At 37.7% G+C, this 26,032-nt stretch overlaps 4 protein-coding genes across 13 annotated transcripts in view; 2 read left to right on the forward strand and 2 right to left on the reverse strand.

Annotated features, from left to right (window-relative positions):
* LOC105167397 (histidine kinase 2) lies at window positions 22-9,079 on the forward strand. 5 transcript variants are annotated; one of them, XM_020695766.1, is made up of 15 exons: window positions 28-167; window positions 255-467; window positions 1,573-1,842; window positions 2,826-3,302; window positions 3,433-3,708; window positions 4,897-5,066; window positions 5,189-5,401; window positions 5,484-5,670; window positions 5,889-5,940; window positions 6,057-6,286; window positions 6,414-6,512; window positions 6,856-7,502; window positions 7,602-8,105; window positions 8,207-8,600; window positions 8,692-9,079. In XM_020695766.1, exons 1-14 carry the CDS (start codon window positions 111-113, stop codon window positions 8,448-8,450), a joined length of 3,639 nt encoding a protein of 1,212 aa, XP_020551425.1. In that variant the 5' UTR covers window positions 28-110; the 3' UTR covers window positions 8,451-8,600; window positions 8,692-9,079. The 5 variants fall into 5 exon arrangements, with proteins under 5 accessions (XP_011085395.1, XP_011085396.1, XP_020551424.1 ...); XM_011087093.2 differs by having other exon boundaries at window positions 22-467; XM_011087094.2 differs by having other exon boundaries at window positions 22-467; window positions 2,829-3,302.
* On the forward strand, window positions 9,576-16,286 carry LOC105167569 (threonine--tRNA ligase, chloroplastic/mitochondrial 2). Its single transcript, XM_020695768.1, has 8 exons — window positions 9,576-10,047; window positions 10,870-11,016; window positions 11,154-11,301; window positions 11,550-11,803; window positions 12,623-13,000; window positions 14,597-14,905; window positions 15,128-15,328; window positions 15,638-16,286. Exons 1-8 carry the CDS (start codon window positions 9,748-9,750, stop codon window positions 15,896-15,898), a joined length of 1,998 nt encoding a protein of 665 aa, XP_020551427.1. The 5' UTR covers window positions 9,576-9,747; the 3' UTR covers window positions 15,899-16,286.
* On the reverse strand, window positions 17,447-20,899 carry LOC105167398. Of its 3 annotated transcripts, none has more exons than XM_011087096.2 (3): window positions 20,742-20,899; window positions 20,547-20,616; window positions 17,447-20,007 (listed from the first exon to the last, which is right to left on the reverse strand). In XM_011087096.2, the coding sequence occupies exon 3, from the start codon at window positions 19,912-19,914 to the stop codon at window positions 17,581-17,583; it is 2,334 nt and encodes a 777-aa protein (XP_011085398.1). In that variant the 5' UTR covers window positions 19,915-20,007; window positions 20,547-20,616; window positions 20,742-20,899; the 3' UTR covers window positions 17,447-17,580. The 3 variants fall into 3 exon arrangements, with proteins under 3 accessions (XP_011085398.1, XP_020551426.1, XP_011085399.1); XM_020695767.1 differs by having other exon boundaries at window positions 20,547-20,627; XM_011087097.2 differs by lacking the exon at window positions 20,547-20,616.
* The window catches only part of LOC105167399 (transcriptional adapter ADA2), an 11,661-nt gene continuing 7,053 nt past the window's right edge, over window positions 21,425-26,032 (reverse strand). For all 4 annotated transcript variants that reach the window (XM_011087098.2, XM_011087101.2, XM_020696506.1 and 1 more), the window contains 4 exons: window positions 25,724-25,946; window positions 22,893-23,103; window positions 22,071-22,388; window positions 21,425-21,875 (listed from right to left, as the gene is read on the reverse strand). In XM_011087098.2, the coding sequence (XP_011085400.1) occupies window positions 21,684-21,875; window positions 22,071-22,388; window positions 22,893-23,103; window positions 25,724-25,946 (944 nt within the window). In that variant the 3' untranslated portion in view covers window positions 21,425-21,683. The remainder of the gene's footprint in view (window positions 21,876-22,070; window positions 22,389-22,892; window positions 23,104-25,723; window positions 25,947-26,032) is intronic.

The following is a 26,032-nucleotide window of genomic DNA, read 5'->3' on the forward strand; positions in this document are numbered from 1 at the left end:
TTTTTTAAGCTGCCCCCCCCCCCCCCCCCCCCCCCCAAGAATATGCAGTTCGGCTGAAGTATTGGTGTTCTCGTGGTGGGTCTCTTTGATGATTTTCTGTTTGATATTGGATGAGTTTCTCAACTGTTTCTTGGGTTACTTTGAAAGTTGCGAGGCCGTTGCTCAATGTATGTAAGTGGTTTTTGGTGAAGATGTCTTCGAATGGCAAGAATTCTGGTTCAAATGGCAACCTCTGTTCCTCCTATAATCCGCAGGACGCCCAAGAGTCATGGCATGGAAGAGCAAGTGATGGGAAATGGAGAAGAGGACTTGTACTCTTGTGGCTTATTGTTTTTTCTTTTGTGTTCATTTGGGTCTTGTATTCGATCTTGACTGACGGAAGATTGGGCAAGAAAGTGGAGACTCCTCTTACAAGTGGAGATGAAGCTCAAGATTCGTTGGAGAATTGCAATGCGAGCATGGAGAAGGTTAGTTGTGCTTTGGCTTCTTGATCCATTTGAAAGATGTTTGTCTATTGTTCATACCCTCAAAGGTTTAGAGTTCTGATCTTGATTGCTAGTGATGCTTTCGGTTTTTGTTTTCTGGTTTGAGAGTGATCTGCGCTTGATGATGACTTATCAACAAAGATTGATAGGATCAAACATAGGAGATAAGTAAAATTCATAATTATACCACTTATAATGATCTACATAAGTTTGCACTCTGAACATGGACTTGCTCTTTTAATTTGAACTTAGATCATAAATGATCTCATAGGACTTACTATCTCCGCCCTGCCTGTCCAGTGTTGACATGGAATAAAAAGTTGTGGAATGCGAATTTGTGATAGGCTCTTGAAGTAGATTCGTTGATTCTATGAGCCTTATTAGAAAAGTCTCTCTAGTTCCATTCCATTGATGGAACAGTAGTGGAATTCTAATGTATGATACCTGTCAGCAAACTCTATGTGGAGCCTATCCACCTCGACTTCAGGACTATCTTAGGTAAAGCATCAAAATGAAAAAAACTCACCCTTCTTTAATCATCTATCCATGTACAATGCGCAGCAGCCGATAACCAATCTTGGACTTGCCCTCTCCATGGGTGAAGGAAAACAAGAGATTCAAGATAGTGTATGATTAGGACGTATCGATTCTGAAGATCTTGTTTTCATAGATGTTTGCGATGAAATGAACTTAGCCTAGAAAATCATAATTTGTTCGTCCTTCTCTTTCTTCAGAGAAAGGAAGAAGAAAGAAATGGCTCCAGGAGTAGTGAAGGAACATACCAACATTGTTTAACTAACAACCGCTGCACTAGATAATCTTATCTATTTTCTATTGATGCTTTATCATATACATTACGTAAAATACTGTCTCATTGTCTTCTATTTTTTGTATCTGCCAAATAATCAATTTCTTAGTCTTGAACTTGTTCCATAGAAGTGTCTTTCCACTTAGAAAAGATTCTTGCTATGCCCCTGTGTTACGATTTAACATTTGGTTTGATCCCAGTTATAATAAATTATGTGCTACTGGTTCTATGTGCTCCTTTCTCTTCATTCAGCTACTTGCTCTTGTCTGCATCTTTCAGATTGTGTCTATGGCATGCCGCAGAGAATGGGGATGTGTAATCCCTCCACGAACTATATTATGTGCACTTAAGATGCTGGGTTCCAGGAGGCAGATATTTCATAGGCTGTGGGAATTGGTGGCTGAAAAGGTGGGACTCACTGCACCTTGCCCATCCATAGAGGCTACTGGTGCAATCTATCATGGTTTACCATCGTCTCAGGAGATTTCTTCATCATTTTTTAATACTACAGTTTCATCAATTTCATCCGCACATCTGTGTTGCAAAGAGGTAAGATATTTTTATGTGATTCTAGGTTCCACAGCCTTTGACTGAAGAATGCCATCTGTACAGCTAAGTGTAATGTGATTGAAGATCATGAATATACAGATTTTCTTCTCATAATGGTTGTTGCATCTTGAATCTACGAAATTATCTACTGATTACTTAAGCAGTTAATTAGATCTTCATTGATTTATTTAATATATCTTCATAAATCATCTCTCTCTCTGAATTCATTTCGTCACGAGCAGGTCTATTACCCAGTACTGTCTTTGAACCTGTCTTTGGCCTATGAAGACAGAAATTTCTAATTTTCATGTAAATGTTTTTGGTAACTGTTATAATCTGAATCTTAAAATCTGCATAGGTAAAGATGTTTAATATATTAGTTGGCATGCTATAATGCTTTTCAACGGGACTCTAAAGGAATTATTCAACCAAATGTCAATTGCATATCTTGTCATTCAAGAGAATGTCTTTTTACAGTTTATTATCCACTGAACCTTAAGCAGCTATTAATTGGTAAATATGCTTGAATATATGCTCGTATTGTCCATATATATTGCATCTATTTCCTTTCTTGGACAGCCAAAACAAGACTAACAAGCTTAAGTGGATCCTTTTCTCTAATACTTTCTTCTCACTTAAGTATCGTGACACCATTAACTCTCAATTCATATTTTCACAGAGCAACTGCATAGAAATAGGGAAAATTTTATCCTTTTCAACTCCGATATAAACATCTGTGTCAGGTCAAAACTACACCTAATCTTCATGGATAGAGAGAGTACAGTTGACTTGCTAGCTAGACATGATATGAGATAATATGTTCTGTTATATCCCTCAAATTAATTTTTAAAAAGAAAAACCAGAACGAGCAATGTATCCTTTTCAGCAGATTATATATTGTAAGTTGTGTTATCTTTTTCAACAGTCTGTGAGAGAAATTAAAATCTAAGTGAAAATTGACATCTTTTTGCTTTGGCTTTCAGCAGAATGAACTGAGAATGAGAGAAATTCGTACTGATGCCACAGATCATTGCGAGACCATTTACTATGGGTTTGCCAAAATTTGCTTGGGGGTCCTTATTGGGATGGCTGTAAGCTACAACCTGCGGAAGTTCTATGACAAAACTAGGAGTCAAAAGCATGAGATGAGACAGAAACTTCCACTATTGCAGCACGCTCAGCTGCAACAGCAGGCACAAAGTTCGTCACGAAGTACCGGAAAATGGAGGAAGAAGCTTCTGGTTATTTTTGTCTTAGGCGGTGTAATCTTTTCCGTTTGGTTATTTTGGTACTTGAATGAAGACATAATGTTGAGAAGAAAAGAAACTCTGGCGAGCATGTGTGATGAACGTGCTCGGATGCTCCAGGACCAATTTAATGTCAGCATGAACCATGTTCATGCATTGGCTATTCTTGTTTCTACATTTCACCATGGGAAACAGCCTTCTGCTATTGATCAGGTACAAATGCCAATACTTTCTGTAGCCTTTTGTCCTCTGATCTCAGAGTAATCTGTGTTTCTCACTTATGCAACATTAGTGGTGATGATCTTGTAATGCAATTTTGTTTGCCAACTTTTGGATCATACAGAAAACATTTGAAGATTATACTGAGAGAACAGCTTTTGAAAGACCTCTCACAAGTGGTGTTGCTTATGCTTTAAGAGTTCGTCACTCTGAAAGAGAGCGCATTGAGCAGCAGTATGGATGGACAATTAAGAAAATGGATGTTGAAGATCAAACTTTAGCTCAAGACTATAACCCAGAGAACTTCAGCACTTCACCTGTTCAAGATGAATATGCACCTGTTATTTTCTCACAGAAAACTGTGTCTCACATTGTCTCAATTGATATGATGTCTGGCAAGGTGTGCTTCTAACACATCTCTCTTTATTTTGACATTACATGAATGAATTAATATAAAGTCTTGTCAAATGCTGAAACATTTGGAACTCTTCAAATTTCCTTAAAGGATAAAGTTTAGAGTTTTAGTCACTAGGCTCCCAGGTTTGGAACCATTAGATGGGACCTTGAAAAATGTAAATTTTAAACAATAAAGTACTAGTATATGATAATCTTTACTAGTTCTGTGCATAGTGTATAATCTTGGTATGATAAAAATGGGACTTTTCTGTATTTACATTATGATAACGACCCTTCTTCTTTGCATCATAAGTTCTTAGGCACCCCATAAACGTAATAATTATATGATAGTTACTGCATGTTTCTTAGGATTGTGATAGGTATTGGACATTCAAATTGCTATTTTTAAGACTCAGGGATATGGAGAAAGAGCTTTCTGGAGACATATGCGTTATATATTCAGTTATAAGCTGCATTTATGATGCCTCAAGCATTTTCTCCAGAGACTTGTCAGTATAAATGTTTATATTTACATCAGCACTTACCCTGGATATATATCAAAGCAAATATGGAAAAAAAAAAAAAATAGATAGCTAATTAATTTGTAAGTTGCAGTTGTGGTTTAGTTTTAGGGACTTGTATCAAGTGTTCAAGATTTGTGTTCATTGGCGAAAAGTTAGGATGCGGTGATTGACGTTTCGAGCACCAAACACCTTGGGCATGGTTTTGGCTTGATAAAACTCATGCATCTTAGTGAAATAGTCCGTTTTGATATTTTAGGCGACTTGTCTTTTGCAGTGAAATCTCCAAGAGGGTCCCGAGGAACTGAAATTTATGTTGGATGGAGTAGATTATATATGGTTACTGATATCTTTTTCATTGTATAGAGAAGTGAAAAATGACGATTAGACTCTTCCATTACCTTTGAGGGTTCATTTTTCTCTATTTAGCTGTTAATTCCATTTAAAGTCAGGTGCATGTTCTAATCCACGTCCTTCAAGGTGACTTTATCATAAGTTAGCAAGTATACTATAAGATATCCTATAATCATTTATAATTAACAAGATGTAAATTATTTTTTGTTCTTTCTCAGAAGATACAAGATGAATTATGAGCCACAATCTTCTGTGCGTCCGCGTGTCTTTTGCTTGCCCATTTCATGCAACTTACTCTTATTGTTGTTTTCATACAGGAAGACCGTGAGAATATCTTACGGGCTAGAGCTTCTGGAAAAGGTGTCCTGACATCACCATTCAAGCTATTAAAATCCAATCACCTGGGTGTTGTACTTACTTTTGCTGTATACAACACTAATCTTCCTCCTGATGCTTTGCCTGAGCAACGCATCAATGCCACAGTGGGGTAAATAAATACTTTAGCTTTTGTGGTATATCAGTGAGCCATACTTCTGTGTGATTCTTCATGTTTTCCACTTATGAATTGTCTACTTCTCTTCTGATTTTGTGTTTGCTGCTCCATAAAAGTTATCTAGGTGCTTCCTATGATGTCCCATCATTAGTTGAGAAGCTCCTACATCAGCTTGCTAGCAAACAGACTATTATCGTGAATGTATATGATACAACCAAGCAAGCTGCACCAATCAAAATGTATGGCACTGATGTGGCTGACATGGGATTGCTGCATACAAGCTACCTTGATTTTGGAGATCCAACTAGGAAGCATGAGATGCATTGCAGGTTGGTATCTGTTCAACTTTCCAATCGGCCAAATGAGAAACAGCACTTGCTTCTAATGTTGTCTTGAATTCTCCCTGTATAGGTTTAAACAGAAACCTTCTCCACCTTGGCAAGCAATTACAGCATCTCTTGGAACACTTGTTATCACTTTGCTTCTGGGCCATATCTTTCATGCAGCCATAAATCAAATTGATAAAGTGGAACAGGATTATCAGGAGATGATGAAGCTCAAACATCGTGCTGAGGCAGCTGATGTGGCAAAGTCTCAGGTAAATTTAAAATCATATGGTTTAGGCATCTGCTTTTATGCATTTCATTCCTGCATCTTAGACTATTTGCTGACTTCTTTGCTCCATTCGTTATACTTTATACTGATCTACACTAGGCTTAAACATCTTCTATTTTTCGTTCTTTTTGTGATCCATCTTTACCCTTCTATTATTTTTGCTCAATCCTTTTCTCTGTCTAACTTCTTTCTCTTTTGTAGTTTCTAGCAACAGTTTCACATGAAATCAGGACTCCGATGAATGGAGTTTTGGGTAAATTTTAGATTTGAGTTTACATGCTTTCCACAGTGGGGTTGGGTGGTGGGGGTGTTACGGGAGGTTTCTCTTTTTAGCTGTTGCAGCTAATATAAAATTAGCACTTAATGCAGGTATGTTACAGATGCTTATGGACACAAATCTAGATGCCTGCCAACTGGATTATGCTCAGACTGCTCATGATAGCGGAAAAGATTTGATATCATTGATCAACAAGGTTTTGGATCAGGCCAAGATTGAATCTGGAAGGCTTGAATTGGAGGCTGTACCTTTTGATCTGCGCGCTGTTCTTGACAAGGTTCTGTCAATTTTTTCTGGAAAGTCTCATGAGAAAGGAATTGAGGTAGAAACCCAAGTTATTTATTTCTCTTCCTCTGTGTCCGTATGTGTGTGTGTATTTTTCAGAGATCAGACTTGCACCTTATATAATTTCCGTTTTGCACTGTTCTTAATCTCCTGGTGGAACACAGCTGGCCGTTTATGTTTCCAATAAGGTGCCACAAGTAGTCATTGGAGACCAGGAGCGGTTTGGGCAGATTGTCACGAATCTTGTTGGGAATTCAATTAAGGTTGGATCAGAATATTTCCATGCATTCATCTTAGTTTTGAGAGTCACATCTGTGATATTGTAGACCAGTCCCGTCATACCATTTATTTGACGTCAACTTCAATACAGGGTAAATTTATATCATTGTTAAATGATATCATCAGTTTTCAGCTGGTTGTTGACTGATGGATAGGCCATATTTGTAGTTGATTTCATTCTTAAGTGGTAATATATCCCAAGATCTGAGTAAATGGGGTTGCTGATAGTTCTGAACCTCTCATTCCAAATGATCTTGTCATATGTTCTGAGAGATAAATGTAACTGTATCTGTGTAAATAAATAATCATCTTCTGTTTATATTGCAGTTCACAAATGACAAGGGGCATATATTTGTATCTGTGCATTTAGCCGACGAAGTGAGGTTTCCCCAAGACATGAGGGACGAAGTTCTAAGACAAAGCTTGAATGTTGTTCAAGATGATTTAAATGCTTCATTTAATACATTGAGTGGGTTTCGGGTAGTTGATAGATGGAGAAGTTGGGAAAATTTTAAGAATCTTGGTGACACCGCAGACGAACCCGGAAAAATCAAATTGTTAGTGACCGTTGAAGATACAGGTACAGGTATACCTCCCGAAGCCCAAGGCCGGATTTTTACGCCCTTTATGCAGGCTGACAGTTCTACATCAAGGAAATATGGTGGGACTGGAATAGGATTGAGCATCAGCAAGCGTTTGGTGGACCTTATGGGTGGAGAGATTGGTTTTGTCAGCAAACTCAACACCGGCAGTACCTTTACCTTTACTGTCACCTTCACAAAAGCCGAAGCAAATTTGCTGGATAAAATATGGCAGCCATGCGATCCAGCTGTTTCAGAACTCAAGGGACTAAGAGCATTGGTAATCGATGAGAAAAGAATCCGAGCAGAAGTTGTGAGATACCATCTCGAGAGACTGGGAATATCTGTCAACATAAGTTCCAGTATGAAGTCTGCTTGCTCTTATCTTTCAAGGTACTTTTCTGGTGTGGGATTTCGTCTTTCTATGTTTTCCGAATAAATGTTTATAACTGACGATGAACTAGCTGATGGCTTTACTTTTTCTGTTGGCAGTGTCTCAGAGTCTGAGAACTTCGCTATGGTCCTTATTGACCAAGAAAACTGGGATAAGGAGACTTGCTTTTCGTTCCATAGCCTCATAAAGAAGATGAGACACACTATTTGCAGGAGCGAACGAGGATTCTCTTTGAAGATATTCTTACTAGCAACCTGCCTAAGCTCTACTGATCGCAACAAGCTGAAGTTAGACGAGTTAGTGAATGACTTGATAACAAAGCCTCTAAGGTTAAGTGCATTAGTATCCACCTTCCAGGAAGCAACTGGAAAGAGGCTTGATACAAGGGGCAATCCATCTAGACTAAAAAATCTACTCAAAGGCAAGCAAATTTTGGTAGTCGACGATAACATTGTCAACAGAAGAGTTGCAGAAGGTGCTCTAAAGAAATACGGTGCAGTTGTGACCTGTGTGGAAGGGGGAAAGTTTGCTGTCGAGTTGCTTAAGCCCCCCCACGAGTACGATGCTTGCTTTATGGATCTCCAAATGCCAGAAATAGATGGGTAAGCTTTCTCCACCTTGAGCCTCACTTTTGCATAATTACGTTGACCTGTTCTGTTTGAATTGGTCCAATAGATCCAATTTCTTGTTTGATGTACTGTAGGTTTGAAGCTACCCGACAGATCCGTAGCCTTGAAAAGGAATATAATGAAAGAATTAGCTGTGGTGAAACATCAGTTGGCGGAACACTGTCTCGTTGGCACACTCCAATACTAGCAATGACGGCAGATGTGATTCAAGCAACAAATGAAGCATGCATGAAATGTGGGATGGATGATTATGTATCAAAGCCGTTTGGAGAGGGACAACTTTATTCAGCTGTGGCACGCTTCTTTGAGACCGGATGATTTGCTGTATGCGGCAGCGGGTGATGATGTTGGTTGGGATTCAGTGCTCCCTCTAAGAGCTTAGTAGCAGTTGAGCATTTGATTACTGACAAGTGACTCGTCGTGTCTGCTATAACTGGGTTATAGGCTTGGCTGAATCCTGGTTGGACGGTCGGTGTCTCTCTTCTGGCTTGGCTGTTTGTGTGTGGGTGGGTGTGACTGAATTTCAATGTACAAAATTTTCATTTTAGTTTTGCAACAGGAGTGGAGCTCGGCTGAAACGGTAAGGAAACCATTGCAAGAAAAAGCAGAGGAACCGACGCTTACAAACATGCATACAAGATTGACGCTAAAAGCTCTCATTGCCTTAAATTCTTTACTGGGAAAGGATGTATCCTGTCCAGAAAAGTGAAGGAGAGATACCTGTGTGTATCATCTGTGTTTTGGTTTAGAATCTAGATAGATAGATGATGTTTGAGTTGTAGTGAGATATTAGTGTGGGTGTGAAAATGTATGACTGTATATAGATATGAGGTTTGAGATTGAGATTAAGATTGTTGTTAGGCAGATTTGCAATATTATATTTTTTTTGGTGGGAATTGTATATGAGAGAATTAGATTCGTATGTTGAGATCCATACTTACAGGGGATGGCCTTGATTGTTTTTGATCGATGCTTAAATTAGTAAGAGAGATAATATGAGCGAGCTCGTTAAGAGGCGGAATGCTGTATGGTCATTGTGAGCTCGTACATATTCAACTCTTACTGCTGATGAGTGTTTTAGGGACTCCTATTCTCATCTCAGACTTGATAATCTCCTGAAGCTACTAAGGGGAGAAATGAGAATTGAGGAAGTTTGGGATGGTGTCAAGACCAAATCTCATCCATCAAACACTCCAGAAAAGTGTCCTAACTAGTGAAGTTATTGAAATGGAAAACAATCTCCAATTGGAGATTAAATGAACACAGAAAAGCCAAATAAAGATGACTGCCGTTTTACAATCAAGAGCAAATCACATCCACTCGAGACGAGAGAACCCATTGGGATGGCCCAATTCCACCCCCTTTTCTAATATGCGGCAAGAGCCCATCAACCCAGCAACATTAATGATATTTTTTATTAATAGAATCCTTATCAATGTAAAAGATTATACATAAATGGATTGTGTAGTTCGGCCAAAATCCTAAGTCCAATGGCGATGTGAATGGAGGAGATACTGATAGAGGAAGAGGCAGAAGAGCCGCTTTGTCTACGTCTACGGGTAAACCTCCACCACAGAAACACTCTTCTTCGCCAAACCAAGAAGAATTCTTGGCCATGTTTCTCGCTCACAAAACCACTCTTATGGCTTTATCTTTCTCCATTCCCAAGCACTCTCTACCCTCTCATTTCACCACCAAATGCCACCTCAATGTCTTTGCACTTCCCCCATCTTTTCTTACTCTCCATCATGGTTTTCGTCGCCTGCGGAGTCCCAAATTCTCTGCCGTCGCCACTCAAATTACAGAAACGCCCACTCCGCCGCCCCGACAAGCCCCTGACATTGATGCCTCCGGCGGGAGGATTGTCCTTCCTACTAATCTCTCTTCTGAGAGGCTTCTCAGAATTCGCCACACGGTGAGACTTTTTGACGATTTCATTTTCTCTTTTACCCTTATCATCAACTGATTTTAAAGAAGAAGGTACGAGCAGTGAAGGTGTGGTGTGGAATTTGTGATTTTACACCTAATACTTCAAGTTAAATCAATCCAAAATCTGAATCAAGTGCCAGGAAAGGAAATCAATTCACAACTGGATACCAGTAGGTATTGTTTAGCAGCATTCAATTGCTGCGTTTGAAACCGGCATGACAAACAGCTCAATCACATATCATGGCTTTTTAACTGAAAATGCTAGTTCATTGCTCGGAATTATGCTACTGAGTAATTAAATGGAGAGCCTAGCATGGATATTTGTAATTCGATGTTGATGCTGCATTGACAGGACATCTGATTATGTCTTCAATCTTTGTTTATCTTATTTGACTTGAAGGTGTGGTGTGGAATTTGTGATTTTACACCTAATACTTCAAGTTAAATCAATCCAAAATCTGAATCAAGTGCCAGGAAATCAGTTTCATTCACAACTGGATACCAGTAGGTATTGTTTAGCAGCATTCAATTGCTGCGTTTGAAACCGGCATGACAAACAGCTCAATCACATATCATGGCTTTTTAACTGAAAATGCTAGTTCATTGCTCGGAATTATGCTACTGAGTAATTAAATGGAGAGCCTAGCATGGATATTTGTAATTCGATGTTGATGCTGCATTGACAGGACATCTGATTATGTCTTCAATCTTTGTTTATCTTATTTGACTTGTGACATGCCCATATTATCAATTCTGAATGATAAAGTTTCTATGACACGAGCATTTAATTAGTCTTGACAAAATGCAGTGTGCTCACGTAATGGCCATGGCTGTTCAAAAGGTTTATCCAGATGCAAAAGTGACAATTGGTCCTTGGATTGAGAATGGTTTTTATTATGACTTCGATATGGAGCCTCTGACAGATAAGGACCTTAAGAAAATTAAGAAAGAAATGGTGAGCTTAGTTTCTCGTTGTGTTGCGATAATCAGTCCTTTTCATTTTAAGTCAACAAAGTTGACGCATGACATTGTGAAAATATTCATTAAATTATGCTTTTCGGATACAGAATTTATTTCTTGAATCATCTGTAGGATCGCATCATTGGGAAAAATTTGCCGTTAATTAGAGAAGAAGTTAGCAGAGATGAAGCCCAGAAAAGAATAATGGCTGTCAATGAGCCGTACAAGATGGAGATTTTGGAGAGCATTAAAGAGGAGCCTATTACCATCTATCATATAGGTGACTTTCTGCTTCTTTCTATCTTCAAATCTGATTACACTTGCTAAACTATTTTTTAGCTGTAATTGCCTTAGAAAAACTTAAGAAAATGTTCGTATGTAGTAATGCCAAGGCTATTAGAATGCATATCCTCTTTTTGAAGAAAAGATTCCTTGCTAGGGATCCTTGACCTCGTGGCTCCGTGTAGCTAGATTTGACACGTGAAATTTGATTCTGCCTTTTCCTCTTCTTCTTTGTCATCTTCACAGGTAATGAATGGTGGGATCTTTGTGCTGGGCCTCACGTTGAATCTACTGGAAACATCAACAGAAAAGCTGTGGAACTTGAGTCTGTCGCTGGGGCTTACTGGAGAGGAGATACAAATAAGCCAATGCTGCAAAGGATATATGGTACAGCATGGGAGACTGAGGAACAACTGAAAGCTTATCTGCACTTCAAAGAAGAGGCTAAAAGACGGGATCACCGTCGGATTGGCCAAGATCTTGATCTGTTTTCTATACAGGTAACCTGTTTATAATTTTGGAGTAGTCTCTGCGCTCTTAGCTTTCTCCACCTTGGGTATCCAAATTCTGAAATTAGTTCTGTTATTAGGAACAACTCCTGAATAACTAACTTGTTAACTGCTATATGGAGGTGTAATGTTATGTTTTATTCACAAGGTTGAAAATTTGAAGTTTCTAGTTACATTGACTAAAATCTTAGACTGGGGTCTGCTATAATAGTCAATGGTTTCACATATGATGAATTCCGTGTTTTAGCATTTTTCTCTTCTCATTGATGGTTATTTACTTTCTACCTTTTCAATTTACCTAAGGCAGTCACTTCACATCATAATTAATGTAGAAGTACTCAACGTTTCCATCAAACTATGATATACACATCTATGTCTGTTTTTAATATACACACATTCATACCATGCATTAGGCTCTGGTGATTTTCCCAATTACAGCTTTGAAAGATTGAATCACTTATCCTGTGTAAAGGATCTCTAGCTTATTATTCCCTATAGCAGAGACAATTGAGCTTCTGATCATCAGTTTTACACTAAAGCTGTCAATAGTTGTTAGGGAAGAAAATACACAAAGATAATTATTTCCAGCTCTCTTTTTACTTAAAGTGAGTGGTTTCTTTTTAGAGAGTCTACAATGTACTGTAGCTGTACGCGTTAAAGATTCGATTAGTACTATTTAACCAAATCAGGTGAGTGACTGCTTTCACAATTTTTCCATGTAATATGTCTGCATGGCTCTATCATTCATGTTAGATTCCCTAACTTTCATCGGAGATGATTGATCCATGCATCTTAGATAAATACCTGCAGGATGAAGCTGGTGGAGGGTTGGTTTTCTGGCATCCCAAGGGTGCTATTGTAAGGCACATAATTGAAGATGCCTGGAAAAGGATTCACATACAGCATGGCTATGATCTGCTTTATACTCCACATGTAGCGAAAGCGGATCTTTGGAGGATCAGTGGCCATCTCGACTTTTACAAAGAGAACATGTTTGACCAGATGGAAATAGAGGAAGAACTTTATCAGCTTCGGCCAATGAATTGTCCGTACCATATATTGGTTTACAAACGGAAGCTACACTCGTACAGGGATTTCCCAATCAGGGTTGCAGAGCTTGGAACAGTGTATAGATATGAATTATCTGGAAGTTTACATGGTCTGTTCCGAGTCAGAGGATTTACCCAGGTACCCCTCTTTGGTTTGCAATATTACATGCAGGCCCCTACCAATATCTGCCAGCCAAAACAATATCTGGAAGTTGCAAATCATCCATTTTACTCCTTCGGTAAAAATAGCCCAGAAAATAACCAAAAATAAAATGAAAATACTATGGGAACACGAATACTCCTAATTTTCAAATTTAAAAATTACCATTCCCTATCTTCTCTCAACCCCCCCCCCTCCCCCCCGCACCCCATATTCATAAATGCACACATAAAAAAACAGGCACCCCAAAGAATACACGCATATATTCACAACCAAGATCCACACAAATGGGAAAAGGGATTCAGGAGAGGCAAGGGGTTCGGATGCAACGGGGGGTGGGTAGCTTTGAGGGGGTTGGGGGGGAGTTGATGGCCAGAATAAAGGTGAAGAAGAAAAATAGGGAAACAATTTAAACAATAACAAAATTATTCATTTATCTAATTAAAATTTAAAAATTTAAGTTTTTACACCTTTTAATTTATTACTTTATTAAGTATATATGTAATTATTGTTAAGTTACTGTTAAGATATTATTTAATTGATTTAAGAAGACAAATTCTACTATGTTTTTTAATTAATTTACTTAGTTAATTGTATATTTAATATATTTATATTATTTACATGTAATAAATAATAATTTAATTATTTAAAATCTAAAAAAGGTAGCATTAAATTTTACCTATTAACTTAATTGATTTCATATTTTTATTCATAGTTAAGTTATAAAACTTAGTCATAGTTAATTAACTATTACATTCGTACTTTATTTGATCCTTTTTTTTTTTGTTTACTTGATTAGTATCATTAATTAAATTGTTGAAACTGAGATTATTAATGCACCCTTGTGGTTAGATAAAGTAACAAACCCATGGATCTATGCAATACACAGCGTTGGGGCAGCAGGGCATTGTTAACTTACATTGGGTCTGCGCGTAATTTCCTAAAACTGAGGGGTGCATCATTAACAAGACCAAACCTCAGGTGTTCTCTATATAATTATCCCTTTAGATAATGGATACACATGATGTCTAAAAGAATCGACTATGCTAACAATGTCTCCCAATATGGGACATCTAATAGAGTTGAAACTCAAATCAAATAGGAAAAAAGAACCATATAAGAAGATGATACATGATATATAGTGAGGTTCTCCAACACTTGGGTGATAACAGTACCTACAGGTAGCTGCAGCAACCAGAAAATCGACTTATATCCAGATATAACATGAGCCGCAGTATATTGAGCTTCTCACACCAAATGCAGATAGGATTTCCTCGAGCTTGTAATTTGCACTGAAGCCATTCAAGTTCATCAACATTGCTGCATCTTAATCCATTTATTTCTGTATGTGTCGGGAGTCTTATTAGTCCTTACCGAGAATAGGATTCCCCATTCCACTGCATCATAGGCACCTGATGCTCTCTGATAATAGCCATCATGCATTAATAGGTGTTCTCTCCTTTAACTTTTTTATTACAAAACCTGCCTTTTCTGGTCAATGTTATCATTGACCCAAACATACACTCATGACATGACAGAGGTATATATTTAGTCTGCTCTTTGATGGTTTTGCAGGATGATGCCCACATATTTTGTTTGGATGATCAAATCAAAGATGAAATCCGAGGTGTTTTGGATCTTACCGAGGAAATATTGCTGCAATTTGGTTTTGACAAATATGAAGTGAACCTCTCAACAAGACCAGAGAAATCTGTGGGAGGCGATGATATATGGGAGAAAGCAACAGTAGCTCTAAAGGATGCTTTAGATGACAAAGGTTGGAGTTACCAGATAGACAACGGGGGTGGCGCTTTTTATGGCCCCAAAATTGATCTCAAAATAGAGGATGCTCTGGGAAGAAAGTGGCAGTGCTCAACCATACAGGTATACCTTTGACTGCACACTTTATGTTGTTATGTTTCCAATTATCTCATGGGAAAAAAGAACGAACATTTTACTCTCCCATTTCAATGTTCATCTTCAATTTCTCTTGCTAACTCAAGTGATATCTTTTAAAGACAAATCTGCAATTCAATATGAATAATTCTTTGTGAATTATGTTGTCTTTTATCAAATTTCCTTACAAAGTAACTTTTCTTTGTACAGGTTGATTTTAATTTGCCTCAGCGCTTTGACATCACATATGTTGATTCAAATCAAGAGAAGAAGAGACCAATTATGATACATAGAGCAGTTCTTGGATCCTTAGAGCGGTTTTTCGGAGTTCTTGTAGAGCATTATGCTGGAGATTTTCCACTATGGCTTTCTCCAATTCAAGCTCGACTTTTACCAGTAACTGATACACAGGTGAAAAAGCTTCCATTCTCTTCCGAAAATTTCCCAGTGGGTCCACTCATATACTAGATACCTTTTTGGATCAAAAAATCTTATATTGATATGGTGCTTTTACACAGCTTTCTATATGACTAAACCACCAAAAGATGCATGACTTGAAATTCAATGGCTATCAAAAATATATATGTGCTACTATATCATTCACTGTTAGAATTGTCCCCGTTGCACTCCTCCCGGTTACTAAAGTAATATAGATCTTTATTTATGTACCTTCTGATTTATGTGTTGCTCCATGCTGATTTTTGTTGCGTGCGTTGACAGCTGGAGTACTGTAATGAGGTGAACAATCGATTGAAAGCTAATGGCATTCGGTCGGAAGTTTGCAGTGGTGAGAGGCTGCCCAAACTTATTAGAACCTCAGAAAAACTTAAGGTTCCATTGATGGCTGTAGTGGGGCCAAAAGAGGTAGAAACACAAACTGTAACAGTTAGATCCAGGTCTGGCAGAGAGTTGGGAACCATGGCTGTTGATGATTTTATCAGCAAAGTGAAGTATGCAATTGAAAACAGGACATTCTTTTAATCAAGGACTTGAACATGTTTTCGACCTCAGTGCCACCACGGAGGACTGCTTTTATTTGACATATGATCAAAGAAAAACTGAGTACGTACTTAGCACACACAATTTCTGTATGGACATATCTTTGAAAGATCAGCACGAGAAACTGCAACGAGAATGGTCCATTCTTTTCTTCTCACCAACCTTAGGTCAATAATTTTATTAATGCTTCCGTTTCTGTATATATATATATATATTTTCACAGGGGGGTCGGTTTGCTCTTTCAACGAACAAACAATTAGAAGCAAAGCTCAAAAAGCCAATCCATTTGGATTTTGGATTCTTTAATTTGATTGATAAACAGCTTTCACAGTTGTTGCGATGAAATATTTTTCTTGTTTCTATACTTTTATCCTGAATGGACTTCTTTTGGAGTTCTTATCTCCTAGCAACTTAAATTGCAATTATTTTTCTCAATTGCTGCGGTAGCAATCTACAGTAAGTTGCTCTCATCTTCTTCTCCATGTTACTAGGACCTATTTCCGCAGGGACAAATTCTAAGCCATGGGCATGATGCAAAAATGAGCCCAGAAACTGCATTGGTCATTTGCCACTTGCAGTGACTTTCAACATGCTCTCTCTTCATCTGGCCTCCCCTTCACATCTCTCATTTAGTTCATCCTGATCGGCAGGTCCTTGGACATCTTGGTCCCATCATGATGAATGAAATCTCATGCCTTACCTAGCCACCCTGGTTATTCGCTTACAAACCAGCTTAATCATCTCTTACTTTCTGATGAAGAAAGTTAAGAGAAAGGGTACCTACATTCAATTTCTTAAGTGTATAATTACCATCCTCCGGTGTTGATGATAACTTCATACTGTTAAACATGTATATGTCATTTCTGGAAACATAGAGCAACAGGCTGCAACTGCACTAAATAATACCAAATCAAACAGTTGAAGGTTCTGCCTCAAGCCCACCCCACGCATCTGCTGCTTCACTCTCTTGTCATACTAATCAGTGAGCATTGGAGAAACTAAATAAATTCTAGATTGAGTCATAGTTGGACAATAAAGTACTGTTTGCAAGTTGCATATGCCTAGTCGACGAAAACATCAATCAGAAAAGTTTAGAATGTGGGAAAACAGATTTCAAAATAACACTGAAATTTATTTGGAAAAGTGGTACCATTATGAAATAATCAGTTGGCAGCATCCAAGTACTGCTAAGAGTGATTGGTATATCAACACAAAAATCACCATAACCATTAAATTTTTAGGGTCGTTCTGAATCATGAATCTTGGTTATATTTAAGCCAACAGTCCTGCTAAAGCAGAAGAGTGAGCAGTAACATCGAGCCCCCTAGGCATGTTCTCCCTTCTCACTTAATACAGTCAAATATGATGAAGCCTTTCTATAGAATGAGGAGTCAATAGGTCTAAATTCCAGTTACAAATTGCTGAATAGATATAAAGCTCCCCAAAACCTTAGGGGCAAGGATTACTATTGCCCTCCAACTATCTGATTGTTTGAGAATAGCTTCAAGGCTGTGTTTTTAAATCTGTACATTTTGAATCTCCCAACGCAAAGACTCCCGTAGTTCAGTTTTTATGTCGTTTGCACTTTCATGTTTGCCAAGCCCGTATTGTTGCCGCATGGTGTCGCTTGTAGGATACCATTGTTGCATTGCCTTTAGCTCTTCCTAAACATTGGCAATTGCTTCAGTCCGAGAAACTTCAGCTGCGGCTTTTATTGTATAATCTCCTTGAGGAAGCTCCGCCTGAGTTCTTTCTTGTCCCTCGAAAAGCTCCACAGGTTTTCTCTTCTCTGCACATGCTTCACCTTCAACCTGAGGCCTCGCAACTGGAGTTGAAGCAAAGATCTGACATTGACTTAACTTTTCTTCAGACTCTCCTTTAGGTTCAGCTGGAAATTGCTCGTTTTGAGGAGCTTCCGTGCTCTTTTCTGCACAACCAGGACTTATATTGTTCTGAGGTTCAGTTTCTCCTTCAAGTAGCTGATCTGGAGTAGCAGCAGGGTCAAGATCCCAGCAACCCTCAGGCAAGTTAGTACCTTCAACTTTAAGTGAACAAGATGGCACCTGGTGTGAAAATCGTAACATCTCTCTTCTTGGGATCCATCTAATCGCATTTGTGTTTGCATTCCTCTGATATACAGTCTTATATCCACTGAGTTTAATCAAAGGAGTTACCCAGACCCCATTCTCTTCAGAATAGTCCTCAAGAACCTCAACCATTTCATACTGGTGCCTAACTTCATCTGGGGTTGTTCTGTTCCAATCTGGTGACCAATTCCGATACACAGCCCATATATCTCCACCTCTTGGATAGATTCTCACACAACCTCCCCTACCAGCCTTCTCCCTGCTAAGAAGATGAGAGAAGATGTTGACTTGCTCAACCATTTCAGAATGGAACACTCTAAAACTTCCACAAGATTTGGTAAATCCAGAATCCAACCAATTTACTGACCCAAATTCACAATCGGATTTCGAGCTTAAGTAGCTTATATAGATCTTGAATGGATTCAGTGAGATGACTTCACGAATTATACAATACAACCGAGGCATACCATCTTCTTCATCATACAGGGCCCATATCTGCTTTGGCTTAAAGCATTCTTCTGATCTGCCCTGGTCAAAATTATGGAAGTCGGAATCTGGAACTGTTATCGACATAGATGCAGTTCTCTTCAGTTCTGATTGGAAGCCAGCACCCATTGCACCTGATACCTTAATCGTCTTGGATTTATCAACTTCAGCATGTGTATTTCTCTTCTCAGCCTCTTGATCTGCTGCTTGTGACGCCAACCTCATCTCTTCTAGCTTCCTACCGATTTCTGATCTTGCCTTATCAATTAATACCTGTCTCACGTCAAATGCAGGGGCAGCTGCACAGCGTCTAGTTGAAGTCTCAGACGGGGAGCTCAAAGCCGGCTTCAGTATTCCATTACCATTGACTATTTTTGCTTCTGCAGCGGCATCAGGAATTTCTTCTTTCCTATTGTTAACTGAGATTCCCAAGTCCATTTTTCTCTTCTTGGCAGGTCTACCACGCCTGGGTTTTGGTACATCATCTTGACCGGTATACCCATTAGATGTCACATGACCTGTACCCTTTGCCCTGTTATTTGTTCCATTTGCTTTGGTTTTGTTTGCCTCTTCATTGGCTTGATAAAAGACAAAGGAAGACGTAGACAGTCCATTAGGATCTACAATGCCAACAGAATTTATGGAGGAGGTACCCTGAAATGATATATTGGAGGCATACTCAGATCTATATCCAGCATGATGTCCTGGGGGGCCAGTAGGTGCACAATATCCAGTGGCTTTTGGTATATATGTAACTCCGCAACCATGACTTCCATACCCATTCTCAGGCGCATAAGAGTAGGTGCTGTAAGGGAAAGAACCACTGACAGGGGCTAACCCTGTTTCAACGGCAACAAAGACACCACGACAGTTCTTACAGGATAGTCGCTTGTTTACATATTTCCTCAGATATTCATACTGAACATGACAGGAGGTGCACACGGTCCAAAATGTATCGAGTCCTGAATGAGAAGCTGAAAACTTGGTACAGTTGTCATAACCACCAGCCCCAGTACTGCACCCAGCAAACAAACTTCTCCTTTGATCATAAGAGCTTCGTTTCACACTATCAGATAAAAGCGTCCATGCTTCAGAGACAAGTCTAAATGCCCCATCAGCTCCAACAGTTCTATTCTTATCAGGGTGAAGCAGTACTGCCAACTTCTTATACTGTTTCTTTAGTTTGGACTTGTCTGCAGATGGATCCGACCCAAGAATTGAATAGAAATCACATTCTCCATTAATTTTTGCCTCAGAAGCAATGTAGACTCCAAATGTGGCCACCATTTGTGATATACCCTCCAGCTCAGGACACAGCATTTGAGCTTTTAAAGCATAATTCTGAGCTCCAATGACATCTTTCATTGCAAACTGCTTCTCAGCAAATGCTTTCGCTCTAAGTGCTTCCTCTATATTGCTTTCCATGTCAAGTTCAACTTCAAACCCAAATTTTTCAAGGAAAAACTAGAAGCAGCATATACTGGGTGAACCCATTCCCAAAATAGCCGATGTTAAGCGCTGCAAATTATGAAAACAGATCATGATACATTCTCTTTTCTTATGTACACATAACATGGTTTCACCAACAAATATCACAAAATAAGTAAATTATCCAACATCGTACACAAAATGATTCTCTAATGTCAAACCAAGTGATTACCAATCCAAATACATGCATGATTCTTTAACTCAACTCCAGTTAAAATAGATGTTCTCCAAATTTTAAATCTTGCCCTCCACATTCATCAAGCCATCAAAAGCAGCAAGTATTCTGAACTAAGCTGCATGAATAACTCAAAAAATCATACTTCAATTTCACTACCCTTTCAGGAATTCTACCCTAGTCAAACAATTTCAAGTAAAATTCAAAATACATAGAAAAGAAACATATCACCAAAATTTTAGCACAATGTCTCCATCAACCAAAGATCTAAACTCAAAACAGAAAAAAAAAAAAATCATTTCAATTTCCCACCATTGTCACCTCAAAAAATAAACAAACTTAAAACTTTAAAAAAAAAAAAAAGAAAGAAAGAAAGAAAAACAAAAAAACTCACCCAGATTTACAACAAAATCCAGAAGCAGATTATGAGAAAATCTCGTCAGCCTCAAAAATTAGCTTCAGATCTACACAAAATCTAGGGTTAAATCCGGACCCAAAAAACCACCGTCCAAAATGCAAATAATACCATCAGTAAATAAAAAAGAAATCACAGCATTAATAAGCAAAGAAAGAAAAAAGGAAAGCTTACTCAAAGGCAAGTAGAAAACAGGTGGAGAGATGAAATTGGGTGAGAGAAAATTTCCGGCAGCTGAACCTCCGTCGAACGCCAGCAACCAAAACCAAATTCAAAAAAAAAAAACAATTTTCAAAAAATACTGTTGAGAGTTTATTTAAAGTAGCACTACAACTACAACGATACGCTGCTGTTAAAAATATGTTAATATATATATATATATATATATATAAAATTAAAATTAATATATCTACAAAAAATAATTAGTATTATTAGTGAGTGAAAGTGACAGTCATCATTAATTAATATGTGTGAGACAATAAAAATTAAAAAAAAAAAGAATATATTAATTGTTAAAAATGAAGGGTGAGGTGGAGAAAAATATGAAGAAGGATTAGAATTATGTGTGGTGTTAGGTGAGATGGATGGAGTGCAATTTTATTTAATTATAATATTTGATGGAGTTTTAATTATAAAAATGTTTAACAATAATACAACTTATGTTAAACTAAAATAGGAATCTACTTTTTATATATTTTTTTTTATATATGCTTCCACTTTTGATGGCCAGCTTTAGCACTCCAATATATTCTTTTTTTATTTTTAAATTAGATTAGTAATTGATATTCTTTTTAAAGAGAAATGCAGCAGTATATCATCTGATTCTTGTAGTACAAAGCATGTCTATGATTCATATGTTTTTCAAAAAATAATCAATCACAAAACAAATGTAGTCACCGAGAGAATCTTGAACAGCATCTAGGCTCTTTCCAGTTGACCACATCCTAAAATTCACAACTAAGTAAATGACAACCTGTGCAGTTATTATGTACATCGCATTGCTACATGAAACTATTCTATCAATAACTTATATCAGCAGGCAAAGGCAATCTGCGTCTTGTTTTTGGCAAATAAAACATGGTTGGAACCTCATCTTGAAGGATAAACGGATGCAGCTCATGTTTGAGCTATCCCCTTTCTTATCAGCATATCATACACTTTGTCAACCTTGACTGGATCAACATTGAACAGCCCATGTGCATCAGATTTCTTAGTTACGTTTCCATTTAGAATTCCAATAGACATGGTTTGCAGCATGTTGAGGTAATGTGTTGGTAGGATTCTCATCTCCCCACATAGTTGTTTCTCCTGCATCAGTGTTGTTGTCACAACAGAACCAGTCAGAAACCAGTACAAGCCCGTCATAGAAATCTCAACTACTTGTAATACAAGTTGTTAGTAGCCAAAATCTAATCAACAGACTGTTAGCTTCCAATCATATTTGGAAACTCAATCACTAGATCTAACGGTGAAAGCAACTAAAGATATAGTAACAAATCTTACAGCTTCGGAGAGCATATCTGCTCCGAGAAATCCACTGACATCCCAATTATCCAAGGGGTCTGAACCATTAAGGCCTCTAGTGTTTGTTGAAGAGTCCTTTCCACCAGGATCTAATACAGATGGACTGTTGTTACCTCCCCTCGGGCTGCTATCTTGTTCTCCTTTATGGTGATTCATTCTTTGCAAATATTTGCCACTGGGACCGGCCTGCGAACTTTCCTTCACTCGACGGGCATTTTCCTCGATTTCCCTCTTCATCTTCTGCTCAATGTACCTCTCAGCCTCAGCAGACGTGCGGCAGCCAGCAGCTCGAGCTTCCTGCACATGCAGAGCCATCAGACTTTTTAAAAATGGAAAATAAAAAAGATGATCATAAAAGCTATAAATCAAAGCAAAATATAAAGATCTCTGCTCAAATGTCTCATTTATTTATTATTAATTAGATTAGTAACCAATCTGAGTTCAATATTCCAAGCATAATAAAATTCACCCATTTTTAACCACAATGACATGACTGGTTACACCAAAATTGAGCAAAAAGCAATGAACAAAATACAGAGATAGCACAAACAGCAAGAAAAGGAAGAAAATAATCCACCTAACCTTCAATCTTAATTGTATCAATTCCAAAATTCAGCCAAATGAAATTTTTAGCATGATTTGGTACGATCAATCCAGAAAATTCAATAATAAGCACTTGTACGTGCCATTCATAATTATGAATAAATCCTAATCAGGAGAAATACTTTATACAGAAATCATGACGTGCATGATGGTATTACATTTGAGATGCTTCGGAACGTCAAATGGTGCATATAATACCTGAAGGTCTTGTATTCTTTTCAAAATTCGCTGCTCCTCAACAATACTCCTCAACAATTCATCATGTTCCTCTTTAGAGTGAAATCGCATAAACACCCTGTACCGATTACACAATTCCTTCTCTTCCGAGGTAAGGTCCTTTTCAAAAGGGTCGGGATATAGCAAATTTCTTTCCAAAATGAAATCTTTCCTCCGTTTTCTTTCATCAAGCCTGCAGTATTGATGGATTCACATGAGCAACAAAAAAGAAACGAAATGACAGAAAGGCTGCAGCAGTTTAAGTATCAAGCTGAACTAACATTTGTCATATTCTATAGTAATTACAATAAAAAAGAGAAATTAGATATCTAAACGCAACTGAAGCACTTAAATGGACAACCATGAATCAGAAGAGAGCCCAATGTATCAAAGAAAACATTCTTGTTCAACAAGCAACGAATAGGAAAATCAACAAACGCAAAAGAAAGTAACTAAAGAATCAAAGATAAATTACCTCCAAAACAGCGGTTAGGTTGCAAACTTGTGCAGGCATATGAAACAATCTGACTGAAGAATATTTTAGTTATAGTATTAATTGAAGTCTTAACTTGGTATACATGTAATTCAAATATCATGGCTCCTAATGCCAGCATATGTTGCATTCGTAAGCACGTGGTATGTTCTAACGTTGTCCAAGTAACAATTTCTTTGGATGGGTGCAACCTGTAAGCCAATTTGCATATATTGCCATCGCAACATTCACAGAAGATGAAAATGGCAGTTATTTGACTTGTTTATATTCAGATCTCTATCAGAAAAGAAATAGTGATCCAGTACAGATATCCACTAATGAATATTTGCAAGCCTCTAACAATTAATTCTGCGACACAGAAGTTTTCCTTATATACCAGAGAGTAAACTGCTCTCTAAAGTGGCCTCCTGTAGTATCAAGTGAATATTCCAGAAAATGGAAGATATGGACAAATCAACCAAATCACTAAAGCTTTCAAAAAGTCATATCCTCGCAATAAACAATGTTACAGGTCTTCACCCTTAGATGTGCATCTCTCCTAGTCTCCATGCGCAATCTCTTGTTTGAGATATAATTCGCTTTCTTTCCAATTTTTGGTAACTTCACACAAAATGCTGTTTGTTTAGGAGTTATTCTAACAACTCCATCCCTTCCTCTTCCAGTTGTCAGTAAAAGCCACTAGAGAAGAAATATTGCAATAACATTCTCAGGGCAAGTCTGAAAAGCAAGACTACCGTTTCCTAGCTCTAATACAATGTCAAATATTCTCTTATCTTAACATCTGATGTTGATAACAAAATTATCATTACTATTGGTCCGTAGCTACTTAAGTTCCTGGTTTTTACTTAGTTTTGTTCATTTTACAAGTGTTAGTTCTTTTTACAGTCTTAACAAGCACACCCAACTTGAGCACGACAATGCCCATTTAAGCATTCCTATCTAGTTATTCCACAAACCATTATAGTAAATATTTTGTTGATTTGTCCCAAGACTTTCTTTAATGTAATCCCGTACAGAGGGACAAAAACCAACGTACTTCAACTTCTTATAAACCTCAACACCGACTATATAAATAGAATATATATTTTTTTAATTTACCTAGCATTTTTTCCTGAAAATGGTCAGATTGAATAATAGGTGGAGACTTTAAATTTTTCTTATTTTCTTGGAGGGAAAGAAAGGAACTCAGAGACATAGTTCAGAGCTCCCTTTTCCCTTACACTTTTTGTTTCTTTCTTTTTTTAAGGTGCAGGATTCCAGTTGCTCTGTACTTATGAGTCGCTACATTTAATCAACTTGGAAATTTCAGACATTAGATGTGGATGTTCTACAGTGCTACTGTGACATTGTGAGTCCTAAAATTTGGGCCTCATGTACTGATAAATTTTCATTGAAGTAACATCACATAGTTATCAACGTAATTGAGTCAGATTTAACTATAGGTACTTAAAAGGACCACTTTACTGCCCGTGAAAGCCTAAATTACGTTAACAGTACAATATGAATCTCTCTCCATACAGCCAGCAACAAAACCAGTTTAAGTATTTGTAATATCCTAGCTTAATACTATTTTTGTGGTGTTTCTGTACCTTACCTTCTATTTTGATTGCTACAAATAATTCAAGTGTTGAAGAGAAATGACCACAAAAAATACTATGACATCCTTATGTTAACAATCAGATCATTGCCAAGGACTAATCTGGAACTTGAGTTTTCACAAAGTGCACCTCACAATTCGTTTCTTAATCTAAAAACATTACAAAATCTCGATCTGGGGTTTCTTTTCCAATTGCTAAAGCTTTAATGCTTTATGATTGCCTAATTGTGCAGACAACCGAAAACATGTAAAAAGTTCAACTGAAAGCATATTAACAACTAGCTGATGCATCATAGCGCTGCAATGAAGAATGACCCAACAAAAAAAGAACGGAACATGTTTTAAGTCTTGAGAATCTCGAATGATACAAACGTAGCATTACTGATGAATAAAGGGGAACAAAGAGTAGAAACCAATAAACAGATTTGATTGCTTGTTTTCATTAATTACTTATAGTCTTGATTCAAAATTGCCTGTATTACATTGGCAAGCATATACTTGTCTTGACATATCCCCAAGTTATATAAGGGAGCAAGGTAGGGACACTTGAATAAAGATTTTGCATTTTGGTATGTTAACAAAATACTAAGAAAAGCCAACCAAAACAAGAATCAGGGATAGATTTTCCCCATAGACGACTCCTTGCAAACGTCGACCAAAAGATTGCACAAAGAGAACAAGACTCAAAATGAGAAGATAGTGGAACAAGAAACTAAATTTTACCGTTTTGAGTAAATATGCAAAACGCGAAGTTTCAATTCACGTTCAGCATCAGTATCTGTCTCCTTGAACTCCATGTCAGCTAGTAGCTGCTCAGCATCATTGTCATACTCAATTTCAAACTCTTGCCTCTTAGAATTATATCCACTCAGTTCTTTCATTGAAACCCCCTCGTCGCCTGATGCCCTAGGTTTTTTCTCTCCAACACTCCTGTCAGCATGGAACTCTGCATAATAGATCGGCTGTTTAAAGATTTTATATCGTAACATATACAAAAATTCGACTTGTTAAGAAATAAAAATAATTATCATG

The sequence above is a fragment of the Sesamum indicum genome, linkage group LG8 (genome assembly GCF_000512975.1).
Source record: "Sesamum indicum cultivar Zhongzhi No. 13 linkage group LG8, S_indicum_v1.0, whole genome shotgun sequence".
In the NCBI taxonomy this organism is placed as follows: Eukaryota; Viridiplantae; Streptophyta; class Magnoliopsida; order Lamiales; family Pedaliaceae; genus Sesamum; species Sesamum indicum.